Below are 14,556 nucleotides of genomic sequence, written 5' to 3' on the forward strand. Positions count from 1 at the left end.
CGTACGAAAGTGCTTCGTTTCATGTAGGGAATAATATCAACAACGAAAAATGACGCGCGTCTCAGCACACCCGAACTGTTTCGCCATGCCGCTTCCATTTACTTCCTTATAACATCTGCCTTATGGAAGTACCGGCTGCACCTACCGCTGAGGCTGTTACCATGCCGCTACTGGTACCCAAAACTATTAACTCTTCAAATTAAGTGTTTTATTTGTCCTCAAAAGAACAATTGTTCAATTCCGTATCGGATATAATGCAATCGCAGCTCTGTAATATTACCGACAGTAATATTCTTCTGAACAAAATGATCCAACTTTTCCATTAGAGGAAGTGCCGGCTGATGTACGGCAAAAATCTCGCCCGATCGCTCGCGTTGGCGTGCGTTCTCAGGCAGAGGCCTGAGACGTGGTGACCAACCACAGGGCAAGTGTTTTAGTTTTTTAAATTTAGTCCAGTAGTGTCAAAACCAGTGCTGCCAACTTGAAAGTAATAATAATAAACGACCTACTTTTGTGACCAAATGTAAATTTAATTTAATAAACTGCATCAAAACTTATATGAATGAGCTATGCTCACAAAAGTTTTCTTTTCAATCGACAATTACATTCATCATGCGTATATTATTCAAGCAAATGTGCTGCATTTGTTGCGATAAATGGCTAATTAATATACCACCAATGAGAGAATAGCATTCAATTCAACAATCAATTGCTCACCGGTTTGATCTACAATCAATATTTTTGATTTGCTATAAGCAAACCGTGCCACTCAGTTTGCACTGCTCAATAGTACAATTTCCAACTCTAACCTTGTCTGACTGTTGAATTTTGACTCTTCCCACTTGGCACTATTGTTTGTTACAATGAATGGTCCGTGCTTCGTGGCGCCTCCATCATTTGTCCGTTTACGAATCGTTGCGATTAAATGCCAGTCTCCACAGTCGACCTCCGCGCGCTAGAGTGCGTAGCTTTGTTTATTGTTCTCCACTTTTCACACCGCCACGCTATGCAAATGCGAATATGCAAATACGAATTGCCAACAGACCGCCGCCGCACGATCCGTCTGGGTCCATCCTGCTCCATGCGGAATGCCAGGCACGCCACCAGCCGAGAAACGAGCCTCTTCGAGCACCATCGATTTATGGTAAATCGTTTTTACGCTCCATTTCTGAGCAAAGCTTTTCACCAACTGAACTGTGAAGGAGTTGAGCTCGGAATCAGTTAAGCTAGGACTTAATGGAAAGAGGTTGTTTTAGAAATGAAGCGAACTAAGTTCTCTATTGTTTGGTAAACTATTTTTTTATTGAACAATACTCCGCGCTTTGTTGAAAACCGCGAGGACAATTGACAATTTGATGCTACAGGTTTTAAGGTTTTTTTTACAGGCTTAGCGTGCTAGCTGATTGTTAAGTTATTTGTTCATCTACACATCGATTCTCACTGTTGAACGGGAAATAGGCCACCGATTAATGTAATGCAGAGGCGATATAAAAATGTCGAAGGGATTTGCTAGACCTATGTGACATGTGTTTTTCTGCTCTGCTTTATACGCTGTGATCAGTCGGGAGGAAGCAGCTTCAAAAGTGTATTAGATTTATTTAGAGTGTGGAATGATGAAAATAACAAATATGACAGAAACTATCAAAATGATATAAGTTTATAAAAATACATAACTTTTCGATGTTATATTTTCTATAATAATACAAAAATAAAATTATTATTTCTAGAATTGCTGACTCAGAAAGGAGAATAAAGTTGATAAACACACCCGATGTCGATCACTAATCTGTACTAATCGTAATATTGTTGAGGAGGATAGTTTATACTAAAAACATATTTCCTAATTTTTGCTCTACGAGTGACTAGCTATTGGATGACGAGATCGAGTTATTAGGTAATGTTCTCGAAAGAAATGGTCGATATTTGGTCTCTACATATGAATTGATTGTATGTTTTTTTTTTCTTTTAACAGCACCGAATTCTACGATTATGACTATGGTTTTAGGGGTTAATGACTGTTTGTGCTGATTCCTGTTATATTGTTCTTATTTTTTGTGAAACTACTGCACTTTTGCCATTTAATGTGCTCAGTCTCAATTTGGTGTGCAATACTCGAGTGTTTTTTATTCCTTCATAATATACAGTTATAACAGAGATTAAGCTCCAGAAATAATCATAATATTGTTACGAGATCCTGGGATCTGCAGGCAAATTATTCCATAACTTTGCAACTACATTCCGAAGGAAGAAAGATCTAACAACACAATAAATCGTCTCTTGTGTTCACAAATCAAACTCTCAAAGCCACACTAGGAGCTCGAACCCCTCTACTAAATACTGGGCTTCGGAGACGGCGTCCGATCGATATAGTCTAAACTATCGTTTCGCTCTGCCGGTTCCTGTGCACTGCTGCTGGTATCCCCGTTACTGTCCAGTGTCAGTGGGCTCACGTCAGGTGGCATCACCGGCTCGGTCGTTCCTTCGTGGATCGTTTCCAGCCGTCCACCACCGGATCCATCGACTTCGGAACTGGCCATCGCGTGATCCAGTTCCTGCTGCCAGTCAGACTCTTTTTGTTCCATCACTTTCCGCTTCTGCTCTTTGAAACGATTATACACCAGAAACTGTTTCAGTAGCGCACTGTCCAACTCACTGAGCTGATCCTGACTGTTCTGGTTCTGGTTGTCTCGATTGATCGAGCGCTGTTTGGCCAAACGTTTTTTCTTTTTGTGAAGTGGTTTTGCCTCTATGATCATTTCCTCTAGTTCCAGGCTGGGATCACAGTTCAAGTGGTCCTTGGATGGCTTGAACAACGGATTGGTGTTTTTTGCTAGAATCCGATCGAAGCACGTTCCACGCAGCAGCTTGGTTTGCTGCAGTTCCCGCTGGCTACTGATGCGTGGTCCGGGTTGGACACTGAGGAGCTGTAATAGGAGGCAAGAAAGAAAAGATTATGTAAGAAAAATAAGTATGCAAAGATCACCTGCGGGTGATTAGTAGATACAAAATGAAATTGAATTTAGTAAACACAGGACCTAGATGAATAATAATTTGATAAATACTTATCAGTATTTCACTGAATAAGTGTCCATCTTTGTTAATTCTTTTCTGGGTTATTTTGTATCAGTCATCCTTCATTGGAAATAATTCTCTTTCTCAACTTTTTGCTACTTGATTGCTATTTTTTTATTTATTCATTTATTTATTTATTTATTTATTTATTTATTTATTTATTTATTTATTTATTTATCCAACATCAACAGACTCAATCTGGTCCTAATGATTACATCCAAAAATATTTAAAAAATTACTCCTAATCCTAGTGCGAGGTAGATGGTAGTCGAAACCGGAAGATACACAATTGAAAACGCGCTGAAATCCAATGAGAGCTTCGTTTGCCCCATAATTTGTACGGCGAAAAGGAATTCGTAGGAAAAGGTTGTTCCGAACGACTCTGGAATTAACGTTTGGATTGATATTGCCTAGTATTACAGTACAGCACAGTCGGTTCTCGCCATCAGGGTATCCGATATTAACATAGCTCGTGAAAGATCACGTCTTACTTCCAAAGAGTCAAGGCCGATGAGCTGCGCGCTAGTTTCATGACTGGGGAGTTGGTGAGGATCGTTCCAAGGTAGATGTCGAAGAGCAAAACGTACAAATCTCCGCTGAATTGCTTCGATTCTGTTGGCACCATTAAAGTAATGAGGGTTCCACACTGCCGAACAGTATTCTAGCGTCGAGCGGACTAATGAGCAATATAGACTTTTTAAGCAGTACACGACTTTGAAATTCTTGGCCATTCTCATTATCATTCCCAAGTTTCGTTCCTTTAAATATGCTCTTTGAAAGTGAGTTGACTATCTATCAGCACTCCTAAATCTTTTACAAATGCTTCACGCTTAATCGGTACTGCCCCAAGATGGTAGTCGAACCTAACAGGTCTCTTTCTTCTGGTTACCGAAATCACAAAACATTTTTCCGGATTTAGAGTCATCCTCTTGATGTCACACCATTCAGCAAAATTTTCCAACTGATGTTGTGGATAGAGAGCATTCTCTAAGTACCTCACTTTAACGTAAATTTTCATGTCGTGGATATTCTGGGGCGATTGAGAATGCAATTCACATCGTTGAAGTAGAGGATGAAGATTAAAGGCCCGAGGTGACTACCTTGTGGGATTCCGAAAGAAGCATGAAATTCTTGCGATCTGTTGTCTTCAATTTTTACCATGATGAGGCGATCCGCAAGACACGATTGAAGCCAGCGTAATATGTTTCCGCCAAATCCCATTCGGTCGAGTTTTTCAATAGTAATGTTGTGCTTAATTTAATCGGGGGTAGTTGACGTATCAGTGTATATAGCGTCTGTTTGGTGCCCTTCAGACATAATAGCCATTGCAAATGAGGTGAATGCTAGAAGATTCGTTGTTGTTGAACGCTTTGGCATTAATCCATGCTACGTATCAGAGATAAGAGGCTTACAATGGTAAAAAATCGTTTCCATCACGACCAACTCGAACATTTTTAAGACTGCATTCAAAGTGGAGATTCCACGGTAATTATAGACGTTTCTCTTGTCACCTTTTTGTAAACCGGAAACATATACGCGAACTTCCATGTAGATGAAAAGTAACCTGTAGAGAGGGAGAGGTAAAATAGATGCCAAAACGGAGTAAGTAAGCTGGTAGTGCATCGCTTCAGTAGAATAGCCGGTAACCATTTGTTATTTTTTAATTTCTTTTAATTTTTCAATTCATTCTGACGATTTCATTGAATTTAATTTTCATCTATTCTACAAGTTTTTAAATATCTTTATTTATTCATTGTTTCAAGTTTTTTAGTTTTATGAACTTTTCTTCAGTCATTTTATTTTGAGATATTTTTTTCACGTTAGTACAGTATTGAGTAATATTTTTTTATTTATTGATTAATATTTTCCATTTATTGTATATATTTTCATTTTTCCGTAAGTTGTTTGTTTTTTAATTTTTCCGTTTTTAGTTGTTTTTTTTGTCTCTTCCAATTCCACCAGTATTTTCATTCTATTTATTTGCATTAATAAGTTTTGTTTCATGTTTGCCATTTCTAAAAAGTTCAAACCTAAATCTTTTTATTTCATTAAGTGTTAGTGGTACATACTTTTTTCCCTATTTATATTTTTTCCAATTTTGGAGTTTTATTTCTCAATTCTATATGTTTTTTAACCGTTATGTACTCGGCAGGGTACCCGGGTACTTTTTCAGACTTTATTGCTTTAAAGAATAAGGAATGCTCCTAACCAGTGGGAATGAACCATTTCCCATCATCAGACTGTTTATAGCAGCAAGGTGGGTCAATAGGGGAGGCTTCAAGTTTTTAAACCCCATAAGTACACTGAATTTTGTTTTTACGCGACTTTTTTACGTGATTTTATTTTACACGATTTTTTTACGCGATTTTCTCGAAATTACGCGATATGTGACATGGGAAATATTGTTTATGAGCCAAGATGTAACACACACACACAAACATACACATACATACACATACATACACATACTTACACAAATACACACACACTTACCACATAGCGAAATATTTTGTAACGACGCGATTTTTTTACGCGAGTTGCTCCAAATTACGCGATTTTTTTTACGCGATTCTTTTTTTGCGCGCACGCATCAATCGCGTAAAAAGAGAATCCAGAAATGCTTCTTGGTTCTTCAGTTCTTGGCCGATTTTCGATCTTGGCCTGTCAAAAGCTTGGAAAATCTGTCTACTATTAGAATCTGAGACCGACATGAGCCAGTGACCGCATATGGCTCCTGTAAATTCGAATCTTATGGGAGCATGTTCCGCTAAAACAAATTTGTACAATTGTCGATAAAACCGATCAACATTGGTATCAAAATTCATGAAAACACTCCAGGAGTTGATTTTTATTCATTTTGAGTCCATTTGATGGGTTGTCCGTAATGGCCATTTCGGGACAGATTCCAGACCTTGAACACGGCCCCGAAGATCCGGATTTACGGGAACCATATTAGGACCAATGGCTCTTTCGGCCCCACATACAACACAATTTTTTCAATCATTTGACGGGTCAAGATCGAAAATCGAGGAAGTAAGAAGCATTTCATTTTGATGGGTACTAGGGTGGGGCTTATTTTCAAAAATGTTTGGGGACCTGCTTTCCCAGGCAAAAAGACCTCCTTCGGGTTCAATAAGCAACATATAAAAAATTGGTTGAATTTCATCATGGTCTAGAGGTGGCGCAGAGGGCTTAAAAGTCAAATTTGTAACGAAAGCAATTTTCAAGCAAAACATATACCTTTATAGGTACACACTTGATTTTGTGACCCTTTTGGACGTAAATTTTGTCCGTTTTGCGTTACATTTAACAGTTTTTGAGATTCGCAATATCAGTGTACACTCTTGCAAGCTCGGGGTATGTGATTATGAGGAAATGCAAAAGGAGCCTGTAAGGGTACTGGGGGTAAGCCCGGCACTGAGGGTAAGACCGTCACCTCTGGGATTTAACTAGAAAACGCTAATCAACTGTGTTTTGGAATATGTGAAGTGTTGGTATTAAATATTTTAGACATTTTAAGACACATCGAAGCCATCATGAAACGTCAAACGTCAAAATAATAGACAAAACATACGCTACTGCAGCTGATGCGTAAACGGATGTAATTTTTCGTGAGTGGAACTTAAGCTTTTATATGAATAAACTAGACTAAAATAATTTTTCGTTGCTCTACAATTTATTGCCTGTATTGTTAGCAATTACAGAAATTCGATCTGAGGTAAATTGAAGTGATAAATTTGTAGAAATACTCTTTTTTGAAAAATGTGTGCTTTCGGGGTAACACCGTCACCCAGTGAGTGGGGTAAGCCCGACATTGTCTGAGGCAAGTTGGATGTTACTGACACATATTTCTCATCTATTATCGATGGCTCACTGCTAAATAATTTGATTAATCGACTTAGAACCATGCACTCTAGCTCTTCTGTGATTTATGAATGATTCCAAGGGTTATTAGAGGTGTCAAATGTACTGAATCAAATCGCAAAACTGACCGTTTTCCCGGTGGTATTTGGAATATGCTCCGGTGTGGTCAACATGATCCTGGCTTCGGTTAAACTAATTAATAATATAATTTAAAGTGCCACATGATGGGCTTGCCGATCATCAAATTCTTTCATTGTTTATACATAATGTTCACCGGAACTTGCTCCCAAGGCAATCTCCCCAGAACCAGCTAACCAACACCAACCAAATTCAACAGTAACATACAAAAAAGTAAGATCTCTCATTTGGTGGTTTCCGAATTCAAATTGGTTCAGTTAATTAGAGTAAATTCATGAACAAACTTAGGTGCCGGTGTTACCCCCAAGGGGTGCCGGTTTCACCCGCACTGATTGCTAAACGTCGTTTTTATCCTAGTTTCAAAACTTCACTATTCTTTTCAAAATAACATTTTGAAAGTACTGAAAACCTTCATATCTTGTAGGAAACAATCTGGGCAATGATTCTGTGAAAGAAATATAACAATATTTGCCATCAAGTGCTACTTAAGAATCATTTTCCTTAGGGGGCCGGGCTTACCCCCAGTACCCCTATAAGTGAACACGTCATGTTCTCGAATATATTATTACAATAGACATGATTATTCCTCCGAAAAGAGAGCAAAGAGAAAGAAAGAGAATGGAAAAAGGGAAAATATGAAACGTCAAAAGTTTGAGATTTACTAGCTTCTTTAAATTAAATACAAGCAATACAAGCATCTGACGTTTCTTAGTTTCCCTTTTCCCATTCTCTTTCTTTCTCTTCAGCCTTTTTTTGGGAGGAGCAATGCAAAAGGGTCACAAAATCAAGTGTTTATCTATTTAGGTATATGTTTTGCTTGAAAATTGCTTTCGTTTCAAATTTGACCTTTAGGCCCTCTGCGCCACCTCTAGACCTTAATGAAATTCAACCAATTTTTTATATGTTGCTTATTGAACCCCAAGGAGGTCTTTTTGCCTGGGAAAACAGGTCCTGCAAACATTTTTGAAAATAAGCCCCACCCTACCGGGAAACCTGCCTAGTACTTACGTGTGTTAAAATTGCCGAGTACATAACGGTTAACTATCGTCGTTGTCGTGTCTTCTATTTCTGTTATTTAACTTCTTCCTGGTTTTCCCTTTTTTGTTTATTCTATTCTATCTTCTCCATTTACATTTCTTTTCTGGCTTTCATTTAGCCTCCGAAAGGGTCTAGCGGGGTCTCAGGTAGCTACCTTCCGACTAGCATCGGCAGATGCTAACCAGGCAATTAGGAAGGCAAACTAAAGGTCGGGTGGTCAGTGTGCCCTCTGGGTATACTCCAACAACCGGACGTTTGCTTCGGGTGCTTCGAGGGAGGACATAAGTCCTGGACCTGCAAGGTGCCCGACAAGAGCCTGTTATGCAGGCGTTGCGGTGGTGCAGGCCAGAAAGCGAAGGATTGCGGGGAGTCTCTCAAGTACATGGTATGTTTCGGAAACCGGGACGCCAAACACTTTATGGGAGGCCTCAGGTGCCCAGGCTGCGAAACCATGGGAATAAGGGTAACGCAACTGAAGGGAGCTTCGTAGCCGCAAGGTTACAGAGTCCGCTTTGTCAAGTAGATGGTCGTGGGTTTGAATCTTAGTAGAATCAGGCCATTCGATGTCAAAAAGGACTTTAAGCATGAGCTTATTCTCAGGCTCCCCACCAGTTACCCTTCCTTCACACTGAAATCTACAATACCTTTGCGTGATTTCCTCTTAACAAAAATAAGTTATTCTTATCAATAAAACTAGCCAGAAGGACGCACGAAAAAACTTCACCAGGGAATTATAATTAGTGATATTTGGAAGGAGGTACGAGCATCGGTATAGTAGAATAGTAAGCGTGTAAAAGGAAGGGTAGCACATTACACACAAGCACTGATAAAAAATAATAATAAACATACAACTTCTCAATAGCGATATTGCTAAATAATAGAAGTGCGGGATACAGCAGACACCCGGGCATATCTCCCAATAGATCAACGATTCTGGTCTTAGTGAGGAAGTCCATACAGGAAAAAAACGCAGCTGAACCTGAACCACTGCTATGCGGCTCAGCAGCTGCTATACCAAACGTTCACTGAGTCGCCGTCGAACATCGCTATCGTATCGGACCCCTACCGCATCCCTCTCGGAAACGGTAGCTAGGTTGCAGATAAGTCCAGTATGGCGGCCGTATGGACAACGAGCAGGTACCCGGTTCAGGAGGTTGTATCAACCTCAAACAAAGGGTACGCGGCTGCCAAGGTAAACGGAGTGTTTTACTGCAGTTGCTATGCTTTGCCACGTTGGTCTACCATAAGGTTCACCCAGATGGTCGACCAGCTATCCATGGAGCTAACGGGCTTAACGCCGTTGGTGGTAGCGGGTGACTTCGACGCTTGGGCCGTTGATTGGAGAAGTCGCTCTACGAAAGAGAGGGGTCAAATTCTGTTGGAGGCTTTGGCAAAGCTCACCTTAGATCTGGTCAACGTTGGTACCATATGGACATTCAGCAGAAATGCTGCGGAGTCGATCATCGATGTGACGTTCTCCAGCCCAGGACTGATCACGAACTTCCGCAAGTTCTGCACGAACTTCTGCAAGTTCCGCAAGGTTCTATCCTGGGACCGGTGTTGTGGAATGTCATGTCGGGGTGTTGACACTCAAGTTACCTGTGAGGGTTGTGATTGTCGGCTTTGCAGACGACATAACGCTAGAGGTCTATGGCACGTCGATCGAGGAGTTGACGTCCGCGCACTGTGTACGCAGGGTTTCGTACAATGTCATATCACGCAATCTACGTCTTGTCCGGCATGATGCCTATCAGCATAGCCATGCGGAGGAGACTGCTGAGCATGTCTTCTTCGAACGTCCTCGTTTTGCGCGTGCGCGGAGCGACATGATGGTAGTGAGTGGGCTAGATGTATGTATATGTGAATCTGGAGGGCGGCTTTGACAGCCGCCTCTCAAATAGTCCTAGAGTTACAAAGCAGGCGACAGGTTGACCACCGGCACGCCAGTGTTAGCTAACTGTCAGTCTTCAGGTTAGTTAGCTAATTAACAAAGAGACTTGATGAGCCAGGAGTTTGCAAAAAGCATAAAAGCCGCTCCCCGGAGCAATACTTAGCGGTCGTTCCGGGGAGTATTATGGGCTGTAGACTGGAGGGTTTTTAATGGGTAAAACCCCACACTACCTGAGGTTGGTTTCTCTGGTGTTTGGCAGCAAATTTACCCTCTACCTGAAATACAGTTGAATCTCTCTAAAACGACATTTTATATAACGACAAATCACGCTATAGCGACATTCTCAACTACTCAACTTTAATACTAAAATTCTTCGTTTTATTGCAACATTTTTCAATATGGATGTTTTTTTTTGCGTGAATGTACAGTCACTGATCTCCGCCACAGGTAGCTTGAAGTCATCTTTTGCCCCAGGACCAGGAATAATTCCTACTGCTATTATGAAACAGTGCTCAGATATTCTAGCAGCACCGTTAACCTGGCTTTTTAATCGCTCTTTGGATCAACAGTATTTTCCTATGCATGGAAAAAATCATATGTATTCCCAGTTTTTAAGAAGGGAGATAAATGCAATGTAGCAAACTATAGAGGAATAACTTCGCTTTGTGTGGAGTCTAAAGTTTTTGAAAGTGTTATCAAAGAGACCTTGTTTACTGCCAGCCGGAATTATATAAGTACTACACAACTCGAATTTTTGCGTGGTCGATCCGTTGAAACGAATCTTGTGAACTTCGTGTCCTTCTGTACTAAAAATATGAGTGCCAAAGCCCAAGTAGATACGATATACACTGATCTGGAAGCAGCGTTCGACACTGTTAACCATACTATTCTAATAAACAAGTTGGAAAAGCTTGGATGTACTCAAAGGTTTTGCAAATGGTTGGAATCCTACTTAGTAGGCAGACAACGCTGTGTACAGATTGGAAATTGTAACTCCGCCGAATTTACTAATTCATCTGGCGTACTACAGGGTAGTAACCTAGGCCCATTATTGTTTTCAATATTTTTCAACGATGCGGCAATTGTTCTCAATCGCGGCGGCAAATTGTTTTTTGCCGATGATTTAAAAATATGTCTGGTTATCCGCCGACTCGGGGACTGTAGAGAATTGCAGAACCTATTGAATATGTTTTACGATTGGTGTATGAAAAATAGATTGATGCTAAGTATTGATAAATTCCTCGTTATTAGTTACCACCGCACTCAGAACGTAGTCCTATATGACTATGATATAGCTGGAACTAAGTTAACTAGAGTCAATCAAGTTAAGGATTTGGGAGTAATACTAGATGAGAAGCTATCCATCTTCATCTATCTAGCCTCATCTATCTTCGACAATTGATGATACATACCGACAGCTGGGATTCATATTTAAAATTGCTCGTGAGTTCGATGATCCGTTATGCTTTAAAGCATTATATTGTTCGCTAGTCCGCTCTAAGTTGGAATTTGCCAGTGTCGTCTGGAATCCTTATAAGACTAGTTGGATTGATGGACTGGAGAGCATTCTCCCATGGAACGATCCGCAAAACCTGCCGCCTTATGAAGATCGCTGTCGCCTACTAGGAATTAAAACGCTAGCCCAACGTAGACGCACAACACAAGCTGTATTTATTGCGAAGTTGATTACTGCTGAAGCCGCTTCTTTGCACCTTCAAGAGTCCTACGATCGAGAACTATACTGCAAATTGAATATCAGTCGACGCAGTATGCGGCTCATGCTCCAGTTTCATCTATGGCACGCCAGTTTCATCAATACAGTGATCTATTTGATTTTAATATATCTTCCACTGTGTTTCGCCGTAGAATCTTAGAAGGTGATATTTGATTGTCATACAATTATCAAAAGATACTGACTGTTATTATTGTACTTGCCAAAAGATGATGGGGTTTTTACGCACATTTGAGGAAGGTTAACTTGTGACCACCTCCAATGAGCTTTTCTCCATCCACATTACATTTTATCTAGATCGTTGTTGATCAGATGGAATTAATCAAATAAAATAAAATAAAATAAACATTTCGCTATTACGATTTTCCTCTATAACGGCATACCAAAACTCATACTTGTCATTCTTTATTGCGACAATAGTACAATCGAACCTCTCTATAACGGCATTGCTAAATCTATAACGACATTTTCAACGGTACTTTTTGTTCTACATATACAAAAATTCTTCCCATTATTGCGACATTTCGCTATGACGACAGTCCCTTACGATATCGTTATAAAGGGATTCATAGCTTGAGGCGGCAGCTAGTGTCAACGGTTTTATCATCCGCGGATGGAACAATGGCATTTCGATGCCAAGGTATTTGAGGAGATAATAAAGGCCCAAATACACACACGGCGTGGCAACGCCTTCCTGACAAAAAGTGTCAGTATCTTCTTGAAATCTTCAAATGTGCCTTCTAGCATCTGCCACCTTCCGCTCGTCTACGCAGAAGGCGCAATCACGCCGTCTAGAACCCCGCCGTGCTCTGACCTTCTTGTCGTCATGCCACCCAATTCATGTTTGTTTATGTTTGTTGGAAGAAAAAATAAAGCAACGAACTTCTAGAATCACCAGCAGGCGGAAAATGATACAACACGGCGTTGCCAGCGCCTTCGCCAAAAGGAGGCGACACAAAACCGTGTGGAAGGCACGATGTGTCTGCACGGAAGGCAGTCAAGTACGCAGTCGAAGGCGGCGAACGACTGCCTTCTTCACTAGAAGGCAAAGCTAGAAGGTTCTGGTTGGAAGGCGTCCCAGCGAAAAGCGCGATTACGCCTTCTAATCTGCATACGCCGTGTGTGGATTCGAGCCTTAAAAAAAGAACTCGAAAAGAGCATTTGGCTCCGTCCGAGTGCTGACCAAGTAGTTGCCAGACTATCGTGGGCGTGCAACACCACCTAGCAATGGACTCGTCACCCTAGGAATGGAAAACCGTGCAGTATTCGGGTCTGCAAGATCGGTGCTAAATAGTACGATTGGGGGCAAGCAAGAGGCTTGTTTTGATCACCAGCGATGCTGAAGTGTATCATCGAGGGATTCTTTCCACGTCTCAAGCCAAGTTCTTGGCCTCCTGCGGTCCAGTTTCACGTCCGTCGTTTCAGTATCTATTGCACAGATTAGAAATGGTCGGCCAACCTACCAGACATCCGATCCGTAAGGGACAGCTGTACCACAGGAATATCGCAAGTTTCCATCAACTTCTTGCCAGTATGGTTTCGTCCATACTTGGGTATGGTGAGCCAGTGCGGTGTATTGCGCTAAGTACTAGCAGTTATCGTGGTAACCGGGAAAATATCTATAGCCTAATGAGTCTAGGGGTAATAAGTGCGTATCGTACAGTGTCCTACGACACAATCTGCGTCTTGTCCGACATGTTGCCTATCAGCATAGCCAATAAGGAGGATACAGAGTGCTTTGAGAATGGTCCCAATTCGCGAAGCGTAGATGTGAACTTCCATCTGACTTCAGGCAGTATTTACACAGGCTCGGGCACGACGGGTCCCCCATGAGTCCTGAGTGCGTGGATGTGAAGGAGACCGCAGAGCATGTCTTCTTCGTATGGCCTCGTTTTGTGTGTGCGATGAGCGTCATGGTAGTAGGTAGGCAAGAAATTACTCCGCACAACTTAGTTCGGAAGATGTGCGAAAACCCGCACATGTAAAGTACGGTTTGCGCAGCTACCTCTCCTGGCTCTGCAACGTGTGTGGTGGGTTAACCATTAACACGCCAGTGGTAGCTGACTGCCAGTCTCTAGGTGGTTAGCTATCGTGTGTAAGAGTAAAGAGGACTCATGATGCACAAAGAACATCTCCTCAGAGTAATACTTAACAGTTGTTTCGGGAAGATATGGGCAAGGATGTAAATTATCACTCACGCTCGTTTTCATGAACACATTTTTGAACAACTCTGTATGACAAACTTGAAGTCTCCCAGTAGTACTACAACTTTATCGAAGAGAGTATTACTCGAGCTCAAACACCAGAGCCGTAAGAGCAGATTTAGGAAAATTATCGCGATACTTTGCCAGAATGTCCTCTCACTTGAGGAACTCAAGTTCGTCATACAAAGTTGTTCAGAATTGTACTTATTCAATGCGCTATCGGCTTACGAAAAAAATGAGCTCGAGCGATAATGTTCATCCCAGCACAATGATCGGAAAATTAAGTTTCACGGCGGTTGTAAAACTGTTAGTTTTCTACTGTAGATGATTTTGTCACATGAGAAAGTATTGTAGTGACAGGGGGCCGCCCATAAACCTCGTGACTTGAGGCGTTTCTCAGTTTTTTTTTTCGGAACAATAAAAAACTCGTCAGTATACACAAACGAATAATCATACTAATTTTACGCATTCTCAATGTGTTCTGGACCAAATTGGTCTGATATACGAAAAATTTCGTTGATAAATTATCCAAAAACTCAAAATATACAGAAAAAATAAAAAACTTTTAATCATCTTTTACTATTAATACGCAAATTTTCCACAAACTTTTAACATTG

General features: G+C 40.9%; 1 protein-coding gene across 3 annotated transcripts in view; it reads right to left on the reverse strand.

Annotated features, from left to right (window-relative positions):
- Nucleotides 1-2,133: 2,133 nt before the first annotated feature.
- LOC129728746 (serine/threonine-protein kinase 32A) overlaps nucleotides 2,134-14,556 on the reverse strand; it is a 302,204-nt gene continuing 289,781 nt past the window's right edge. For all 3 annotated transcript variants that reach the window (XM_055687205.1, XM_055687202.1, XM_055687211.1), the window contains exon 10: nucleotides 2,134-2,924. In XM_055687205.1, coding sequence (XP_055543180.1) covers nucleotides 2,331-2,924 — 594 coding nt within the window. In that variant the 3' untranslated portion in view covers nucleotides 2,134-2,330. The remainder of the gene's footprint in view (nucleotides 2,925-14,556) is intronic.

Source organism: Wyeomyia smithii, chromosome 1, assembly GCF_029784165.1.
Source record: "Wyeomyia smithii strain HCP4-BCI-WySm-NY-G18 chromosome 1, ASM2978416v1, whole genome shotgun sequence".
Lineage (NCBI taxonomy): Eukaryota > Metazoa > Arthropoda > Insecta > Diptera > Culicidae > Wyeomyia > Wyeomyia smithii.